The sequence below is a fragment of the Megalobrama amblycephala genome, linkage group LG14 (genome assembly GCF_018812025.1).
Source record: "Megalobrama amblycephala isolate DHTTF-2021 linkage group LG14, ASM1881202v1, whole genome shotgun sequence".
In the NCBI taxonomy this organism is placed as follows: Eukaryota; Metazoa; Chordata; class Actinopteri; order Cypriniformes; family Xenocyprididae; genus Megalobrama; species Megalobrama amblycephala.
The window spans coordinates 21,735,598-21,757,102 of record NC_063057.1 but is presented as its reverse complement, the minus strand read 5'-3'; the positions used below and the strand labels follow the sequence as shown (position 1 = coordinate 21,757,102).

Genomic DNA, 21,505 nt, shown 5'->3' with positions numbered 1-21,505 from the left:
TAAGGTGGTCAGGTTTTTTTCAAAGCATCCTGCCAACAAATCAACTAAAAAGGAGGCCTAGTGGGGCCTACAATCTCAGCGACAAGTGGCGTTCAGCAACTGTAGAGTAAAAACACAGACTGTGTGCTAGAAACCCTGATACAGGGGAGCACAAACCAGCCTAGGGCTGAACCTCAGGAGGAGGCCTCATGGAAGCCTACAACCCATGATCAGCTTAGGGAGCTAAGCACTATTACACAAAAAAACCTAACAGGTAGTCCACATACCTGTTAGGTAGCACATAATCATGGAAGGGCATTCAATGGTGGCCTCTGAGGGCCACCTTGAACACCTGTCTTGCTAAGAGCAGGACATATGACTCAATGACAGTAGTTAAACTGTAAATTGCCCACTGGACAATCCACCCAGACTCAAGGAGGCTGATGTAGTTATAACTAAACCTCAGTAAGTTTTTACCACCAGAACTCACCCTGAGAGGTCAGCCACTCAGAACAGTACTCGGAAAAAGCACCTTTTTACTCTCAAAGTGAGAGGAGTACATAACTGAACTCCAACATGCTATGCAGGAGGCCCATAGGGCCTACCTTAGTAAACACGTGGCATCAGCAGGTGGCGACTGTAACAATACCAACCACAAAAATACCAACCATAAAAATACCAACCATTAGGCCATGCATTCAAAGATTTAGTTTCTAAAAGTAGTGCATATTATGCCACATACTCCAAGAGAGGCCTGCTTAAGGCCTACTCAACAGAGGTGGGGCGTGGCCGATGGTGGTATTGGATTCACAAGCATCCTGCCAATATGTCAGCTAAAAAGGAGGCGTATAGGGCCTACAATCTCAGCAACAAGTGGCATTCAGCCCGTTTGTCCATATATCACATACTGTGCCAACACGTAAACTAAAAGGTGTCCTTATTAGGGCCTACCGTAGTAAACACGTGGCAATAGCCAGTCCAAGACCATATCAACCATCAGGCCATGCATTCAGTGGAAAACTTTCACGCACTACTTAGAGAAGGATATTATGCATATTACGCCGCCATACTCCACGAGAGGCTACTCAAGGCCTACTCAACAGAGTTGGGGTGTTCTCGGATTCCCAGGCATCCTGTCGACAAGTCAGCTAAAAAAAAAAAAAAAAAAAGAGGCCCCGCGTGGGCCTGTAAGGGCCTACCATTCCAATGACACGTAGCTTCAGCTCGTGAAATACTGAAAACTATGTGAGCAAAATATGATTAGCTAACAGCACTTGTTAGAAGTGCAATTGCTAACTAGAAAAAGGCTAATTAACCATAAGACCTGTTTGACACTGCAAGCGTAAGCGGCACGTGAGCAGCGCATATTTTTTTTGGTTAACCAACGGATGCATTCACACAGGCAGCAGGAGCAGCGCGTAAGCGTCAAGCAGGAGCGTCACGTAAACAGCAGTGCTGCGATCGTTTCGGCGCCGAGTCTATTTTTGCTGCGCTGCTGACGCTCAATTAAAATGAAAGCACACTTTTGATGGACAAAATAAATATAATTTCACACAAAAAGTGTTCAAAATGCACAGAATTAGCATGTCTAATGTGTTTTAACAAGAATTTGAGTATGACAGGAAAGAAAATTAAGAATCAAAAATAATTATAGAAGATTTACCCATTTAAACTTGTTTTTAATTATTCAGTTTGGGTTAAAAGTATGGTGTATTATAAAAAACTAAAGTAAACTAGCCAGAAAATATGATATACAGTACAGTCCAAAAGTTTGGAACCACTAAGATTTTTAATGTTTTTAAAAGAAGTTTCGTCTGCTCACCAAGGCTACATTTATTTAATTAAAAATACAGTAGAAACAGTTATATTGTGAAATATTATTACAATTTAAAATAACTGTGTACTATTTAAATATATTTCACAAAGTAATTTATTCCTGTGATCAAAGCTGAATTTTCAGCATCATTACTCCAGTCTTCAGTGTCACATGGTCCTTCAGAAATCATTCTAATATGCTGATCTGCTGCTCAAGAAACATTTAATGTGTACAATTGTACAAATATTTGTGTACAATATTTTTTTTCAGGATTATTTGATGAATAGAAAGTTCAAAAGAACAGTGTTTATCTGAAATCTAATCTTTTGTAACATTATAAATGTCTTTACTGCCACTTTTGATTGATTTAATGCATCCTTGCTGAATAAAAGTATTCATTTCTTTAATTTCTTTTCAAAAAAATAAAAATAAAAATTCTTACTGACCCCAAACTTTTGAACGGTAGTGTATAATGCTACAGAAGCTTTGTATTTCAGATAAATGCTGTTCTTTTGAACTTTCTATTCATCAAGGAATCCTGAAAAAAAAGTACACAACTGTTTTCAACATTGAAAATAATCATAAATGTTTATTGAGCAGCAAATCAGCATATTAGAATGATTTCTGAAGGATCATGTGACACTGAAGACTGGAGTAACGATGCTGAAAATTCAGCTTTGCATCACAGGAATAAATTACTTTGTCAAATATATTTAAATAGTTGTAGCAACTGTGGACGAACCAGACAAATGAATCATTCAGATGATTCTTTCAAAACATAATTCTAATTCAGAATTGGGGTTCCGGCTCCGGCCCGTCTGCAGATAAAGCCAGGCTGATTACTTTTACGACACATGCTTCCTGATAGCAGAAGCGACATACCAAAGGGTCACCCAAGAAGACAGAGAGACAATCCAGACCCTTTTGTTTCTTTACTTCACAGGAAAGCCAAAGAGACTGTTGAACAAATAAATCTGCTTCAAAATTGTTCCAACAATTTTAACGGACTTATCAAACATCTTTTAACTACATACATTTTGCATTATGTGTCCACAAGTACTACCTGTAAAGAGTTAGGCTTTAGAACACTCACAATTCATGTAAATGTGTTAACTCTTGACTGAATGACTGAAAGTATGCCTTATTTGGACTTGATCTATTTCTTTTCATCTTTCTTAAATCATGGCTTGAATGAAATCTGTTTAAAATGTATTGTATTCCATTTAATTTCCATTTAATTATGTTAAAATGGCACTCTCTGCTGAAGCAGAAACAGGATGTAACACTTATGTTTTATTGGGGTCAGAGGAAGGCCCTCTTGAAACAGGACAATGTCTGATTGGCCAGGACTCCTCAGAGGTGTGACAAACAACTAAGTTTAAATGATCATATTGCAAGATAGTAAAGGGGGAGAAGTTGGGGGAGAAGTTGGTCAGAAAACAAGAGAAAGGAGTTGGCTCTGTCCTGGAAAAGAAGCCAAGACAAGTACCAAGAACAATGGAGTAACAAGAAAGAACAGAGAAGCAGCTCATTCAAGCCATTCAACCTTCACTCACTTTTCTTTTCTTTTACTTAATTCTCCTTTACCGCTGAAAGTCTCGTGTCCTAAGTTTCGCCGCAAAGTTCAACCAACGACTTTGGCCGCCTCAACTCCAGCGACAAAGAGACTTCCTTTCATTGTCCCACACGGACCTGATCTGGACCAATCATCGACTTGGGAAACCCTCCTCTGCACGACGAGGGAAATTCACCTTTAAGTCAACGCAAGCAAGTACCTCCAGATGAAAACTGAACTGGTGCATTTAAATGAATGATTCTTGGTTCGTTCGGGTCTTTGAAATGCATTGATAGGAATTCTGTTAATCAGATCGCTCGCTCTCTCTCTCCCTCTCTCTCTCTCTCTCTCTCTCTCTCTCTCTCTTTCAAAACTCTTTCTCTCTCTCATTTCCTTCTTACTGCAACGCGTATGAATGTATGTGTGTGTATGTGCGTGCCTTTGTGTTAGATTAGTTTGTGTTAGAATAAATAAAATCTCTTGTAGATTTTAAAAAGAAAGTGTCTTGTATTATGTGCTTTATGATTTAATGTCTTAAACTGTCGATTTCAAGTTACCGTGCTCTAATCAGTGTTTTCACGATTGTTGGATATTTATATCCGTTACAAGAGCTTATTACGGTTCGAGCAAATGGACGCTGGACGACAGTTGCTCGGTCGTAATCTAAACAACTCTTTATTTATTTGAGCTAATTTTACTTCCTAGGGTGTTTTCCCTACATAGTACACAGTTATTTTAAATTGTAATAATATTTCACAATATTACTGTTTTTTACTGTATTTTTAATTAAATAAATGTAGCCTTGGTGAGCAGACGAAACTTCTTTTAAAAACATTAAAAATCTTAGTGGTTCCAAATTTTTGGACTGTACTGTATATAAACATTATTTTAGTTATTACACAGACTGCAGCATACCCAAATCAAACCAGAGTTTGCTGTCTTGTAAACGTGTACGCAGCAGATGATGTCAAACACAAAGCTTACCTCATTCGTGTACAGTAATGGATGACACAAGGCTTTTATTTATTTTTATTTATTTATGTATTTATGTTTATATGAGAATGTTGCACACCTCTCTATGTTAACAAACTTTCAAGACTATCAAGTTTATAAATGACCAACATATAAAAACAAATTTATAGCTGTCTTTGTAAAGAAATGCTCACTTTATATGTAGCCTGGAGCCGCTGCTGTGACCCTGTACAAACGCTTCCAGTGTGAATACCCGCGCATCTCTGCAGCTGCAGTGACAGTGTAGTTATGCTCACGTGCCTTCTCTGGGTCTGTTCCTGGCTGGTGGAATGACCTGCCACGCTCTATCTGAGCAGCTGAATCTTTAGCCACTTTCAAAAAAATGCTAAAGACATATCTTTTTCGTCAGCACTTGACCCAGTAATAGTAGCACTTACCTTAATTTCTATTTTCATTCCATCTATTTGTGTATTAATTAAAAAAAAATAATTCCTTGCTACGAGCACTTCACTGTCTGGCTGACGAATGTCTACTCACACACCGTATAAACTGATCCAGTGTTTGTTGTTGCTCACGACTCGACTCGTCAATTTGCTAGTGGAACCTGTTATGTGCTTTGTATTTAAATTATATTTTAAACGCGATGAGCTTCGATGGTAGGACAATTCTTTGTTACAATGTATGCAAACAACTTTGTGTTTAACCAGAGTGCTATCTAATTTTCTTTTAAATGTGAAATTTCCACCTACCAGAGTAACTTGTGCTTGATTTTAGATGCGAATGTGACAGGTTAAGTTTCTTTTTAATATTTGTTTCTTTATTTGTTTAATGGTGTATCTCAACTCAGGAGACACGGCCCACTGCCGGGGAGCTGCGTTCTGTTATGGAGCACACCTGTGCATTGCAATCAGAGCTGTGTGTTAGTGGCTTTATAAAAAGCATGTTTAAGTGTGGCATTGTGATTCCTCTGTGTGCATGTTGTGGGCAGAAAAGGTCTTGTGTGTAGGGAATTAACTCAAAGGGGAAATATTAATAATTATTCATAACTCATTATGATTAGTAATTATGATTAATTATGAATATGTAAATCCATTAATCAGACTAACTGGATGTAGCTACATTAAGATTAATATTACAATCAATTAACCTGTTCGTCCAGTGAACACTCAGTGTTGATTGTTTATTAATTCTAAGAAGTGTCACTCCTCTCTTCATCAGTCTGCATTGTCTGCCAGTAGCTGCTTGCATCCAATTCAAGGCTCTGATGTTTGCCTACAGAACAATCGCTGGCTCTGCACCGCTATACCTTAACTCACTACTTCAGATTTATACGCCCTCCAGAAACTTGTGTTCTGCAAGTGAACGGCGCCTTGTGGTGCCATCACAAAGGGGCACAAAATCACTCTCACGAACCTTCTCTGGGTCTGTTCCTGGCTGGTGGAATGACCTGCCACGCTCTATCCGAGCAGCTGAATCTTTAGCCACTTTCAAAAAAATGCTAAAGACATATCTTTTTCGTCAGCACTTGACCCAGTAATAGTAGCACTTTCCTTAATTTCTATTTTCATTCCATCTATTTGTGTATTAATTAAAAAAAAATAATTCCTTGCTACGAGCACTTTACTGTCATAACTGTGACTTCACACAGCACTTACATACTGTTGTTCTCATGTTGATTTGATTGATTCTACTGTTCTCATCTTGTAAGTCGCTTTGGATAAAAGCGTCTGCTAAATGACTAAATGTAAATGTAATGTAAATGTTAATTTCCAGGTTATGGAAAAATAACATTCTTATTGTACCGTAATATTCAGAGCACGTAGTCAGGATCTAAATCACTTAAGAGGCAATTTATTAGCAGACGGAGTCAGAACCAAACATGTGTAGTGATTTTTACTGTCCATCCAAGGACGCGAAGTAAAATTGGTACTCACGTCACCGCTGATCTCTTAGCATGTGGTTATGAGTACATCAGATGACCAATTCCCCCCTTTCCCTAGTTCAGGGCACCAGTCAAGGTATTTTACCTTGGCAGTATGAGAACACTCCCAACAGGGGCTTTCATTAATTTAGAATTAATGTAAAGTGGTCAGCTGATTTATCTGAAAGATTGGTGAAATTGCTAACTTGTAGAACCTCTTCTGTATTATCAGCACAAGGAAGACACAAATGTAATAAAATACATTTTATTAACAAAAGATAAAGAAGAATAACTAGCACAACTACTAAATGAATACCATGAATGATAAAGGAATAAAGTGCGTAAGATACATAGAATACAAGTGATTAAGTTGAGTGTGGCTATGGAAGAGTTACGTTATCTTATGGAAAGATAAACTGTTTCTCTGGAAAATAATAAGGTGGAGAACCTTATTATACACTAAACAAATAAACTAGAGATTATTTGTTATTAACTAACATCAGCTATATTACATCTAATGGGAATTAGGAAATAATATACTGATAATATACAACAATGCCAAGGTCTCTGGAAAGAAGTTTGGTTAAGTGATATTTACGTTCCACTTGGTTGATTCCGATGACGGTGACGTCTTCCACTGGTTGTACTGGGTGACAATGCAGTGGGGAGAGGAGCCAGAATCTGTTTCAACAGTCTTGAACACGAAGCTCTGTGGGATGCTGATCTCCTGGAGCACCAAAGGGTCCTAAAATCTGGAACACGCAGATGAGGCCCTGGCGTAAGGTGCAGAAAGGTCCTTAACAATCTGGAACATGCAGAAGAATGTACCTTGGATTGAAAGTTTGCTCTCCTGAGCTTAACCTTGTTGTAGATGTTGTTACTGTCTCACTAGATGGGAACTCTGAACGTAGTGTTTGTTTATGTCTCTTTCCTCACAAGCTGGAGGCTTAGAACGTGGGATCTGTTGTCGTCTCTCTGGATAGGACCAGAGGCTCAGAATAGTGTTGTATCTGTTAGTGTCTCACCCGATGGGAGACTCAGAACGAATGTATCTATTGTGTCTCAGCTTCGCAAGCCGGGACTCAGAACTGTGTATCTGTTAATGTCTTATCCCCGTGCAGGGCAGACTCAGAACGGTGTATCTGTTAACCCTCTGGAGTCTGAGGCTGATTTGGGGCCTGGAGAAGTTTTGACATGCCCTGACATTTGTGCTTTTTTCAGTTGTTCATAAACATATTAATGGAAAAAGTGTCATTACACTGTATTCAACACAAAGTAGGCTACCATAGTATGTGAGGAACATGTATGTACATGTTTGTGTTTTTGAAGGAATAACGTTTATGCGTGGTTATTGAAAAAACAAAAAACTTAAGTCACTGAAATAAGGCCAAAAAAAGTATATTAAATCTGTGTTCACAAGACTTCTGGGTATTGGAGGTTGTAGACTAGAGTTTTTGCTTCAGAATTATGTAAAAATTATCCTTCCTACTCCTTCATATAAAACAATAGAGAGATTTAAATTTTCTAAAACATCTTTGGTCAAGAAACACAGTCAAGTCAAGTCAAGTCAAATTTATTTATATAGCGCTTTTTACAATTTGTAATTGTTTCAAAGCAGCTTTACATATTAGGAGCACAGAAAAAAGAGAAATGGTTAAAAATAAGCTGTACAAGCAAGCGTGGTAATATGTAACATATACAAGATGGTGCTACATAAGCCAATGTCGGTGATCCCAGGGGTGGAAAAAACCCCCTAGGAGAAAAACCCACGTGCTGACTGAAAAAAGTCCTAGGAGGGAAAAAACCCCTTGGAAAATATATAATATATGTAAATGGATATGGAGATCAAAATCTGATAAATTTTTATTACAGAATTAAAAATAGATTATATATAAATATATGTAAGCGGATCGGAGATTTAAAAATCTGAATTATAGATGCAGCCAGAACTGGATCTGTAGGCCCATTGTCTCCTGGGCTACGTTGTAGTCAGGTCCAACACAGGTTCTCCATCTGATCTGGATACGGCCTGGATCCAGCACCCGGCAAACCTCAGGATAAGCAGAGAGACTGATATTAGCGTAGATGCCATTCTTATTCTGATGTACAGGTATATCTAGTGTCATAGGAAATGTTCTCGGTTCCGGCCGACCTAATTATTGCAGCGTAACAATCCTTTAACGGATTTGAAAAATGTTAATGTATTGATAATGTGTTATGTGTATGCAAGAGCAAAGAGATGTGTTTTTAGTCTAGATTTAAACTGACAGAGTGTGTCTGCTTCCCGAACAATGCTAGGAAGATTGTTCCAGAGTTTAGGTGCTAAATAGGAAAAGGATCTGCCGCCTTCAGTTGATTTTGATATTCTGGGTATTATCAACTGGCCTGAATTCTGAGATCGCAATAGACGTGAAGGACTATAATGCACCAAGAGCTCGCTTAGATATTGGGGAGCTAAACCATTTAGAGCTTTATAAGTAAGTAGCAAGATTTTAAAGTCTATACGATGTTTAATAGGGAGCCAATGTAATGTTGACAGAACTGGGCTATATGGTCATACTTTCTGGTTCTAGTAAGAACTCTAGCTGCCGCATTTTGGACCAACTGTAGTCTGTTTAAAAGCCGAGCAGAACAACCACCCAGTAGAGCGTTACAGTAATCTAGTCTTGAGGTCATGAATGCATGAACCAACTGTTCCGCATTTGTCATTGAGAGCATATGTCGTAATTTAGATATATTTTTTAGATGGAAGAAGGCGGTTTTACAGATACTAGAAACATGACTTTCAAATGAAAGATTGGTATCAAAGAGCACACCCAGGTTCCTAACTGAGGACGAAGATTTAATGGAGCACCCGTCAAGTGTTAGAGAGTATTCAAGGTTTTTTCGTGAGGAAGTTTTTGGTCCAAAGATTAGGATATCAGTTTTTTCTGAATTTAATAATAAGAAATTTCTTGTCATCCAGTTTTTAATGTCAGCTATGCATTCTGTTAGTTTTGTGAATTTGTAGGTTTCGCCAGGGCGCGAGGAAATATAGAGCTGAGTATCGTCAGCGTAGCAGTGAAAACTAACACCATGCTTCCTAATTATCTCTCCTAAGGGCAGCATGTACAGAGTGAAAAGCAACGGTCCTAGTACTGAGCCTTGTGGTACTCCATATTGAACTTGTGATCGATACGACATCTCTTCATTAACTACTACAGACTGATAACGGTCAGATAAGTAAGATTTGAACCATGCCAAAGCAATTCCACTAATGCCAATATAGTTTTCAAGTCTTTTTAAAAGAATGTTGTGATCGATAGTGTCAAAAGCAGCACTGAGATCTAATAACACTAATAGAGAAATACAGCCACGATCGGATGATAAGAGTAGATCGTTTGTAACTCTAACGAGAGCAGTCTCAGTACTATGGTATGGTCTAAATCCTGACTGGAAATCCTCACAGATTCCATTTCTTTCTAAAAAGGAGCACAGTTGTGTTGAAACTGCCTTTTCTAGTATCTTTGACAGAAAAGGTAGATTCGAGATTGGCCTGTAATTTACTAAATCTCTCGGATCTAGTTGAGGTTTTTTAATAAGAGGTTTAATAATAGCCTGCTTAAAAGTTTTTGGCACGTATCCTAGTGTTAACGATGAATTAATTATATCAAGAAGTGGACCTACAACCTCTGGAAGCATTTCTTTCAGTAGTTTAGTCGGCATTGGGTCTAACATACATGTTGTTGATTTTGATGATTTGATAAGTTTAGATAATTCTTCCTCTCCTATAGCGGCGAATGATTCTAGTTTTACCTCAGGGACACTACAGTGCACTGTCTGAAGCGAAACTGTAGACGGTTGCATGTTTATAATTTTCTCTCTAATATTGTCAATCTTACAAGTAAAGAAGTTCATAAAGTCATTACTGCTGTGCTCTTTGGAAACGTCAGCAGTTGAATCTCTGTTTCTAGTTAATTTAGCCACTGTGTCAAATAAGTACCTAGGATTATGTTTGTTTTCTATTAAGAGATTTGAAAAATAAGTAGATCTAGCATTTCTTATAGCCGTTCTGTACTCAATCATTTTTTCTTTCCACGAAAGGCGAAAAACTTCTAGTTTTGTTTTCTTCCAACTACGTTCAGCTTTTCTCACAGCTCGTTTTAGAGCCCGAGTGTGCTCATCATACCACGGCGTTGGATTAGTTTCCTTAATCTTCTTTAGACGTAGAGGAGCGACTGCATCTAATGTGCTGGAAAAGAGAGAGCCAATAGTTTCTGTTGCAGCATCGAGTTCTTCTAAGTTGTCAGGTATACTAAGGCAATGAAACTGCTTGGGGAGATTATTTATAAAGCAATCTTTAGTGGTAGAAGTGATGGTTCTACCATATTTATGGCTGGGTGGTGGTTTTGTAGCCTTGGCTAACTGTATTATACACGAGACTAAATAATGATCTGATATATCATCGCTCTGCTGTAGAATTTCAACAGCATCAATATCAATTCCATGCGACAGTATTAGATCTAAGGTATGATTACGACAATGAGTGGGTCCTGACACGTGTTGTCTAACTCCAATAGAGTTTAAAATGTCTGCAAATGCCAATCCATATGCGTCTTTATTATTATTATCTACATGGATATTAAAATCACCAACAACAAGGACTTTATCCGCAGCCAGTACTAACTCTGATAGAAAATCAGCAAATTCTTTGATAAAGTCAGTATGGTGCCCTGGTGGCCTGTATACAGTAGCCAGCACAAATGTCAACTTACATAATGTTACATAAAGCACCATCACTTCAAAGGAGTTATATTTGAAATTCTTTTGAATGATTCTGAATATATTACTATAAATTACAGCAACACCTCCCCCTTTGCCTTTCTGTCGAGGATTGTGTCGATAGTCATAACCTTGAGGACTAGACTCATTTAAAATAATGTAATCGTCTGGTTTTAGCCAGGTTTCTGTCAAACACAGCAAGTCTAGTTTATTTTCTGTGATAATTTCATTTACAATAAGTGCTTTTGAAGAAATAGATCTAATATTCAGTAGCCCAAGCTTTATCATTTGTTTATCTAATTTATCTGTGATTTTCATTTTTTGAACATCAATTAAATTTTTACCCTTAAAAGGTTTCGGAAGTTTTTTGTATTTACTAGTTCGAGGTACAGACACAGTCTCTATGTGATAATATCTAGGTGAAAGAGTTTCTATGTGCTGTGAATTATTTGAGTTCTGTGACGTGAGGCAGCTAGCAGACGGTCGGTTTAGCCAGTTTGTCTGCGTCCTGATCTGGGCCCTGGTTTGTCATGGTTTAGCTCTAAGACTATTTGCCAAATTTCTAGATAGAAGAGCAGCACCATCCCGGGAGGGATGAATACCATCTCTTTTCAACAGATCAGGTCTGCCCCAAAAGCTTTTCCAATTGTCTATGAAACCTATATTATTCTGCGGACACCACTTAGACAGCCAGCCATTGAGTGATGATAACCTGCTAACTATCTCATCACTCCGACGAACAGGAAGAGGGCCAGAACAAATTACTTCTGCTGACATTGAATTTGCGAGTTCACACACCTCTTTAATGTTAATTTTAGTGATCTCCGACTGGCGAAGTCGAACATCATTTGTGCCGACGTGGATAATGATTTTAGAATATTTACGTTTAGCATTAGCCAGCACTTTTAAATTTGCTTTGATGTCAGGTGCTCTGGCCCCCGGCAAACGTGACTATGGTGGCTGGTGTCTCTATTTTCACGTTCCGTGTAATAGAATCGCCAATAACTAGGGCACTTTCAACAGGATTCTCAGTGGGTGCGTCACTGAGTGGGGAGAACCTGTTTGATGTTCTAATCGGAACGGAAGAGTGGTGTTTGTTCTTGCCACTATGCCGCCTCACAGTCACCCAGTTAGCCTGCTGCGTGGCTTCTACAACCGGAACCGAATGTGCAGTGTTTACTAGGCTAGTCACATCCAAAGCAGTATCTAAGGCCCTTTCATTCTCACTATCCTCAATTAAAGTTTGGATGCGTGTCTCTAATTCTGAGATTCTCTCTGTCAGCCTGACAATATCCCTGCATTTATCACATGTGTAAGTCTCACTGCTGACAGAAAGAGCTAAGCTGTACATGTTGCAGTTAATACACATGATAATCGTCGGACATGACTGACCGTGTTTTTGTACGCCGTCCGAAAAGCTGCATCGCACACGGGACTCGCTAGCTGGATGTCTCGGTCGCTTGCCGGTGCCTGGGGCAAGGGTGATGTGCGGGACGCTGTACCTCGCGGTGGATCGATGAATGCCGGGCAGCAAAGTCTCCACAGCTTCCCGATCTGGCGAGGACAGATCAGAATAACATACATCGGATAAATCCGCCATTAGATCGACAAGGAAGGTTAGTTTAGAGGAAAAAAATAGACGGTAGCTAGCAGGCTAGCGGGCTATGGCTGACACTAGGTGATTACGCTGGTAGATTACTAGTAATAAATCGTTCCGTTTAGTAATACTATGCAATAGGTTAAGTAATCTAGTGAAAAATAAGAAAGTTATATTATGTGAATAGGAATAAAGAGAAAGATTTAGGATAAACTCCACGAAGCTTCGAGCGTAGGTCAGACAGCAGGCAGGCAAAACACTGAGCAGAGAGGCAGACAGGAGCAATCGAGTGTCTCACAGTGCGCGATCCCAGTATGCGAGTGTCTCACAGTGCACGATCACAGTATGCGTGGAGGCATGAATCATCATGAATAATGGGTGATTCTCACCTGAGAAGACAAAAGAATCACATAAAAGAGCTCTAATGACCTGCATAAATAATTAGCTCTTTCAGACAGGTAGGCTGTGAAAAACCCCTCTGTGATCATGTCAAACATACAGAAAAAAACAGCAATACTGTGAAATATTATTACAATTTTAAATAATGGTATTCTATTATATTCTTTAAAATATAATGTATTTCTGTGATGCAAAGTGTCTGAACAATTATGTTACCTCTATGGCATTTCATATAGGCTTTTAGCTTAAAAGCATGCACATTTGGAGAAATATTGATGGATTCTCATATGTTTATGTCAATTTTCTATACAGAGGAGTAATATTTATTCAGTATTTATTGTCATCACTGTGAGTGTTTTCAATTCATACTTGCAGCCGGAGGGCACTCTGTGCACCTTTAGTCCACAAATGCCTGCTAAAGAAGAATAGGCAATCCAGGAACTAACCTAACAGAGGCCAGAGATCGCTAACTATGGCTATTCAAAACACTTTTCAAGACAATAAATACACGATTGAGACGATGTATGCATGTATTGACTGAATTTGCGTCTGAATAGCGCTGGCTCCGTGGGCGTGGCCGCATTAGCGGATAATGAGCTGAATCACAGACTTCTGACATGGCTCTCTTTCATACAGATTACATAAACAGAGAATATTTGTTTTCGATTTGACTTACACGATTTAAAACCTGACATTTCAACGTTTTTTTAGACATAAGTCTCATTTTTTTGTGATTAGCATTCACTAAGTTACAGTTCATTTTCTGAGAACTATCAGATTGTACTTCATTCAGAGGGAGACGAGAGATCACACATCACGTTAGTTTTCTTTATTTTACGAAAAGCACAACATTTTGTTTTTACTCTGAGTGTACACAAATAAAAGAAGATATTCCACAGATTAAAATGGTGTATAACTCTTAATTGTATGTGCAACATTGACAGAGTATTTTGAGTCTCTTTCACACTGGTAAGAAAAAACCACGGTGGTATCGCCGGCGATACCTCAGACCTCAGAGTGTTAATGTCTATCCTTGTGCAGGACAGACTCAGAAGGGTATATCTGTTAATATCTATCCCCGTACAGGACAGACTCAGAACAAGGAGTGTCTGTTGAAAGGGTACCTTTATCTCTTTCCATTGAGGCGCTTCTCCATTCGAGTGCTGTGATTGGCTGCTGGCATCAGACCCTTCTCTCCCCTGTGGAACTCATTTGCATAAAGCACAAAGTTGGAAGTCTTTACAGTGTCTTAAAGTTTACCAATGCATTTCTCACTTTCCAAACCACCACCAGAATACCTTTGGCAATATTCTAAACAAATAGAGACTAAACATGATGGAAAAATATTGAACTGTCATTCAATTGTACATTAACAGCTGCATTTGTATCAGATGTTGCACTACAAATAACTGTCACTGAGAATACTTATTTCTGTGAATAAGTACGAAATGGATGTGTAGTTTGCATCAGTTCTAAGGTTTTCAAACATAGTTTTGAATGGATTCGGATGAATCTTTGTGATCTCTCTTTCTTTCACCCTGTCACGGTTCATGGATTCATTTACTCGCCCTTGTGTGTTTGTTGTGTGTGTACGTGTGTGAGTGAATGATTGTGTGGGCATCACCCATTATGGTCTGATTGCGATCTGTTGCCAGCCATGTCTTGTTAAGTGTTTGCTATAAAATGTGCGTGTCTTCATGTCGTCTTTGTCAGTTCATTGCAGGCTGTCCTGGTGTCGTGCTCTCTGTTTGTCTCTCCCTGGATCTCGGATCTCTGGACTGTCGTCGTGTGCCCTGCTTTCTGGTTTGGATTATCCTGGTTCTCTGATGCCCGTTGCAGCCCTGCGCCACCTGGCTCGTTGCCACTCTGCACGACACCGTCTCTGCATCGACTGTCCATTTGGAGTGAAGTTATTGTACAGCGAATTCTGTCAATAAATGTTTTAATACTTGCACTTGGATCCTCTGTCTGTGTTCATTTCCTGACACACCCATTGCTGCTGAGGTCCCGAGGAATTTTTATGGCGGGTCTCTGGCCAACCTTAGGAAGTAGTTTCTAGATGGGTGAAGGGCGGAAACTGCCTGTGGACCAATGAGAAGTCCTGTCCTTTCCAGGCTTGGTACAAGAGGTCTTCCTCTTGTCCTTACATTTTTATCTGATGGCGTTGGACAGTTTGTTTGTGTTAGGCCACCAAGATCCAATCAAAATGTAGTAAACCTTTGTCCGCTGTTACGGACAGAGAGGGACTCGGCCATAAACTGGACCCTCAAATGTGCTGTTCACTACACATGTATTGTGCACAATCTTTATTAACTCACAAACACATAACTAAACTAACAAACACATAACATACAAGGTCACACACATAAGTAGGTAAGAATGAGCAATGATAGAGTTGAACCGGAAGTGGAACTATTGATAGAGCTATAGGAAAAAGTCAAAGGCAATCTGGAAAAGAATCATCAGTCTCTTCAGTAATAAAAACACCTTTGCTGACAAAGGTAAGTTTTACAAATCAATACTAAATCGCTGTTTAATGTTAAAATGTACGATGCTTGCAAGATGCCTTTAGGCTGAGGAGCGTCAGATCTGCAGGTTGAGGATAAATCTTGAGGTTTTCGTCTGACGTTGTTGCCAGTCTTTTTTTATGTTGGATGTTGAGAACGTGGCTGGTGTGTAGGCCTTGGCCTGAAGAGGCTTTCAGCAAGGAGATTGTTTAGTGCTCCCAGAAGCAAGGAAAAGAGAAGGAGTGACATTGTCCTCTAGCTTTTAACCTCTGGTCAAAGTCCAACCTCTTAAAGTTGATGTAGCCAATGAAGGTGTTGTATTTCCGGGCGACAACACACCTCCTATCAGGGCTTTTTATGACCAAGAAAGATTACCAAGCTGAGTTTTTGAATAAGAACTATTAAAGATCCTTGTAATGCTGATGTGTTGCACAGGTATGGACATACCGTATACACAAGCATTTAAATCTTTTCGATATGAACTCATAGACACTAAACATGGCATGATTAAAGTTACTTTAAGTACTCTGGTTGCATTGACCTCCATCAAGATGATAGGGGACCTGTTGTGTCAACCTTGATTTATTGCAATGTTGAGGTGTTCAGTTTTGTTTTGATTTTAGGAAAAAACATGATTTCTCATTAATCAAATCAATTGTTTATTTTTACTGGCATTTCTCTCAGGTGTTGAGGACTAGTGCATCTTTAAGCCTACATTTAGCATGAGTAAAATACTTCAGTAATATTAAAATCAGATGCTCCAAGATTTTTACTCAAGTTGTATTAGAATGTCACTTTTAACTTGTAATGGGAGTACTTTTTGCTGTCAGGTATCTGTACTTTTACTCAAGTATGGTTTTCAGACACTCTTTACACCTCTGCTCTTTCCACAGTGACACATTTTAAAACAGTTCTCTTTCAAGTGAATCCTCGTGTGGACCTTAAGGTCACCTTTAAATCTGGAACTCTTTCAACACTGATCACATGTAAAAGGCTTCTCTCCGGTGTGAGTATTCATGTGTTTCCTAAGGTTTCGTTCCCGTGTGAAGCCATTCCCGCACAGAGTGCAGGTATAAGGCTTTTCTCCAGTGTGAATTCTCATGTGGACTTTAAGGTTTCCTTTATGTGTAAAACTCTGTCCACATTGCTGGCAGGTGAAAGGTTTTTCTCCAGTGTGAATTCTCATGTGGATCTCAAGGTTTCCTTTATGTGTGAAACTCTGTCCGCATTGCTGGCAGATGAAAGGTTTCTCTCCAGTGTGAATTCTCATGTGGATTTCAAGGTTTCCTTTTCCAGTGAAACTCTTTCCACACTGTTTACAGGAAAATGGACTCTCTCCAGTGTGATTTCTCATGTGGACTATAAGGTTTCCTTTTACAGTGAAACTCTGTCCACACTCTTGACAGGTATAAGGCTTTTCTCCAGTGTGAATTCTCATGTGGTCTTTAAGGATTCCTTTTTGACTGAAACTCTTTCCACATTGTTTGCAGGTGTGAGGCTTTTCTCCAGTATGAATTCTCATGTGGACTTTAAGGTTTCCTTTCACAGTAAAACTCTTTCCACATTGTTGGCAGGTGTAAGGCTTTTCTCCAGTGTGAATTCTTGTGTGGACTTGAAGGTTTTCTTCATGTGTGAAACTCTTTCCACACTGTTGGCAAGTAAAGGGGCTCTCTCTAGTGTGAACTCTCAAGTGGACTTGAAGGTTTCTATGTTGGTCAAAACTCTTTCCACACTGTTGGCAGGTGAAATAACTTTTAGTTCCTGTCTTTTGAGCTCTTTTTTGTGAGGAAGACTTTTTAGCCTGTGTCAATCTTTCTCCAATCATGAAATCATGATGTTTATCGTAATGTTCTTTCTCTTCTTCCCTTTCCTTAAGTTCATGACTCGCCTCTTTCAGTGCCATCAGGTCTAGGACAGAAATAGACATAAAACAATTAAGACATTTAACACTCTGAGGTATCGGCGGCGATACCACCGCAGTTTTTTTTCTTACCAGTGTGAAAGAGACTCAAAATACTCCGTCAATGTTGCACATACAATTAAGAGTTATACACCATTTTAATCTGTGGAATATCTTCTTTTATTTGTGTACACTCAGAGTAAAAACAAAATGTTGTGCTTTTTGTAAAATAAAGAAAACTAACATGATGCGTGATCTCTCGTCTCCCTCTGAACAAAGTCCAATCTGATAGTTCTCAGAAAATGAACCGTAACTTAGTGAATACTAATCAAAAATAAAAATAGACTTATGTCTAAAAAAACGTTGAAATGTCAGGTTTTAAATCGTGTAAGTCAAATCGAAAACAAATATTCAATGTTTATGTAATCTGTCTGAAAAGAGAGCCATGTCAGAAGTCCGTGATTCAGCTCATTATCCGCTAATGCGGCCACGCCCACGGAGGAGCGCTATTCAGACGCAAAATCAGTCAATACATGCATACATCATCTCAATCGTGTATTTATTGTCTTGAAAAGTGTTTTGAATAGCCATAGTTAGCGATCTCTGGCCTCTGTTAGTTCGGTTAGTTCCTGGATTGCCTATTCTTCTTTAGCAGGCATTTGTGGACTAAAGGTGCACAGAGTGCCCTCCGGCTGCAAGTATGAATTGAAAACACTCACAGTGATGACAATAAATACTGAATAAATATTACTCCTCTGTATAGAAAATTGACATAAACATATGAGAATCCATCAATATTTCTCCAAATGTGCATGCTTTTAAGCTAAAAGCCTATATGAAATGCCATAGAGGTAACATAATTGTTCAGACACTTTGCATCACAGAAATACATTATATTTTAAAGTATATAATAGAATTCCATTATTTTAAATTGTAATAATATTTCACAGTATTGCTGTTTTTTCTGTATGTTTGATTTACACCATGATGAGCTTGAGACATGATTAACAGAGGGTTTTTTCACAGCCTACCTGACTGAAAGAGCTCATTAATATGCAGGTCATTAGAGCTCTTTATGCGATTCTTTTGTCTTCTCAGGTGAGAATCACCCATTATTCATGATTATTCACGCCTCCACGCATACTGTTTCTTGACCAAAGATGTTTTAGAAAATTTAAATCTCTCTATTGTTTTATATGAAGGAGTAGGAAGAATAATTTTTACATAATTTTGAAGCAAAAACTCTAGTCTACAATCTCCAATACCCAGAAGTCTTATGAACACATGTATAATATTATTTTTTTGGCCTTATTTCAGTGACTTAAGTTTTTTGTTTTTTTTAATAACCACGCATAAACGTTATTCCTTCAAAAACACAAACATGTACATACATGTTCCTCACATATTATGGTAGCCTAGTGTGTGCTGAATACAGTGTAATGACACTTTTTCCATTGATATGTTTATGAACAACTGAAAAAAAGCACAAATATCAGTCAAAACTTCTCCAGGCCCCAAATCAGCCTCAGACTCCAGAGGGTTAATGCATCAAAACCAAAAATATGTATGCTCTATACCAGGGGTGTCCAGTGGCGGCTGGTGCAAATTTCTTTTGGGGGGGCGGAAAAAAAAAAAAAAATTTTTTTTTGAAAAGGGGGCTAGATTCAATATTGTGGACAGTATTTAAAGCATTTGGGATCTAAAAAAAAATAAATCTGTTTTAATTAAAAAAACTGTTATTTCTTTATCTAATATATATATATATATATATATGCATATTATGGACAAATCACATTAGACTAGGCTTATTCTAAAATTTTAAATGGGGTTAAATACACTAAACTCTGGACTACATCCAGAGGCAGAACAATATTTTTCCCAATGTGTTCCCTCAGCGCCACCATGAGACGAAGATCTATTTCAGAACCGGCCTCTATTCAAATAATCTGGCTGCGGGCACGGGCCAGATATTATTGCTGGCGGGCCAGTTTTGGCCCACGGGCCGCCTATTGCAACCACTGCTTTATGGTATTTAGTCCTATAAACATTTAATATAAATACGAATGTACAAAACTGCAAGTTTGACAAAAATAATAAAGACCAAATTACAGACTATTTTTTTTCTTTTGAGCATGAACAGAAAAAAATCTTTTCCATTGTTCTCTATTCAGAAGATGATATTGGGTTTATTGTTGCAGAAAATATTGCAGAATATTTCTGTAATATTCTCCATTTCTGTAGAGCTGGACATTTTAATAATGATCAAATGATTGAGTTCAGCTGTGAGAATAAAACCAACCTGTTTGTTCCTCAGTATCTTCATGTTTCACACTGAATGTTTCTTCAATCTTCATGTCTTCAGTCTCCTCTTTAATAAACTCCACCTTTATGTCTTCAGTCTCCTCTTTAATAAATGCCATCTTTAAGAAGAGAATACGTAACAATATGAGTTAATGGTCTTCAGTGACCTGTTGGACGACAACAACAACACTGATGCTTAAAATTAATAAACTTCATAATTAGACATTTATGATTTATGATGACATTTATCTACATTTGGTATTTAATGAGTTATAGATTATATTTAAATGATTACACTGAAGAAAACATGATTAGTTTGTTAGTGTTTGTTGTTCTCTTCCATGTTCACTGTTTGAGCAGCACGAGTCATGATTAGGGTTGCAAAGGGGCGGAAAGTTTCTGGTAAATTTTCCACGGGAACTTAACCTGAATTTATGGGAATTAATTGGAAAATTTTGGGAAATTTATACAGATTTATAATATTTACATAAAATGTATCATATAAAAAAAATATAAACATTTTGTTTCGTCATAACATGAAATAACAGTTATTTATTTTTCGCATTCAATTCATTCTAATTTAGTATATATGTAAATTAAATATATTTTTATTGCAGTAATTGTTATGTGTTATTTATTTCAGTGTCACATGATTCTTCAGAAATCAGTCTAATTTTGCTGATATGATACTTATTTGTTATTATCATTGTTAGAATGACTGGAGAAATGATGCTGAAAATTCAGCTTTGATCACAGGAGTAAATTATATTTTTATGTATATCAATTATTATACCATTATTTTAAATTGTAGTTATGTTTCACAATATTACAGTTTTTTTTCTGTATTTATGATCAAATGTGCATGTTATGGACTGGGGGAATGCACAGTGCATGCAGTGGGTGTGTCCTCAATAGCCCTGCAGTAAGTAGTGTGCTGTGTGAGGAATGTGCATGGTAAAAATTAAACTAAAATTGCATTAAATATGGTTGTTTTAACCATAATTATGTTGCAAGATGTTTTTTCAACTACATTTAAGTACCCTGCTATAGGCTAACCTGCAATTTTGCAAATTCTCTGTTTATTCCCTTTAATTCCCATTAATTCCCATGGAAAGTTTCCAGCTTTGAAAATTCCTGGAATTTTGCAACCCTCGTCATGATTCACTGAATCATTTCTCAAAAAGTTCAGTTTCTCCATGGTCTGTGTACCTTTGGATAATTTGTTTTCCCCTTTTTGTCTTCTAAATGTAAAAACGAAGAAAGCATTCATTTATCACATATTCGACCCTCCTCATGAGCGTAAATAAACAAATCTCGAGTCGTTTTTTCATATTTTTGTTTTAATCACACTTTGTTCTAATCCGCCAAATGGAAAAACAATAAAACCAAAATGGATAAACAGCTTGAACATTCAATCTCTACATGGGTGGGAATAAAACACCCCTTTCCGCTGATTGGTCAACCAAAGAACAAGCTGTCATCAGTACTTAGCTCCAGAATCAGCTCCATAGTAGCCTATATCTATCTGATACATTTGTACAAATTATTACAGAGTTTATTGCAACTACATTTAATCTCGTTCTCATCAAACAGCCAGACTAATAAATGGCTCGACACAACCCGTGCCAGGGCAGAGCCGACAGAGGTTTCTTCTGTATACACATACATTTATCACCCAAATAAATTATCCGAAGGTACACGGACCCTCCATCATAACTCTTCAGAGACTGAACTCGTGTTCATGATAGACTGATTTATGATATATATAGAGAGAAATGAGACGCAGGTTTACTGTTT

General features: G+C 38.0%; 1 protein-coding gene and 1 pseudogene across 1 annotated transcript; one reads left to right on the top strand and one right to left on the bottom strand.

Moving 5' to 3' along the window:
* LOC125246011 overlaps positions 1-21,505 on the top strand; it is a 186,686-nt pseudogene that overhangs the window by 5,465 nt on the left and 159,716 nt on the right.
* On the bottom strand, positions 15,340-19,857 carry LOC125246032 (gastrula zinc finger protein XlCGF8.2DB-like). The gene is made up of 2 exons (XM_048156881.1): positions 19,707-19,857; positions 15,340-17,415 (listed from the first exon to the last, which is right to left on the bottom strand). The coding sequence occupies exons 1-2, from the start codon at positions 19,825-19,827 to the stop codon at positions 16,478-16,480; spliced, it is 1,059 nt and encodes a 352-aa protein (XP_048012838.1). The 5' UTR covers positions 19,828-19,857; the 3' UTR covers positions 15,340-16,477.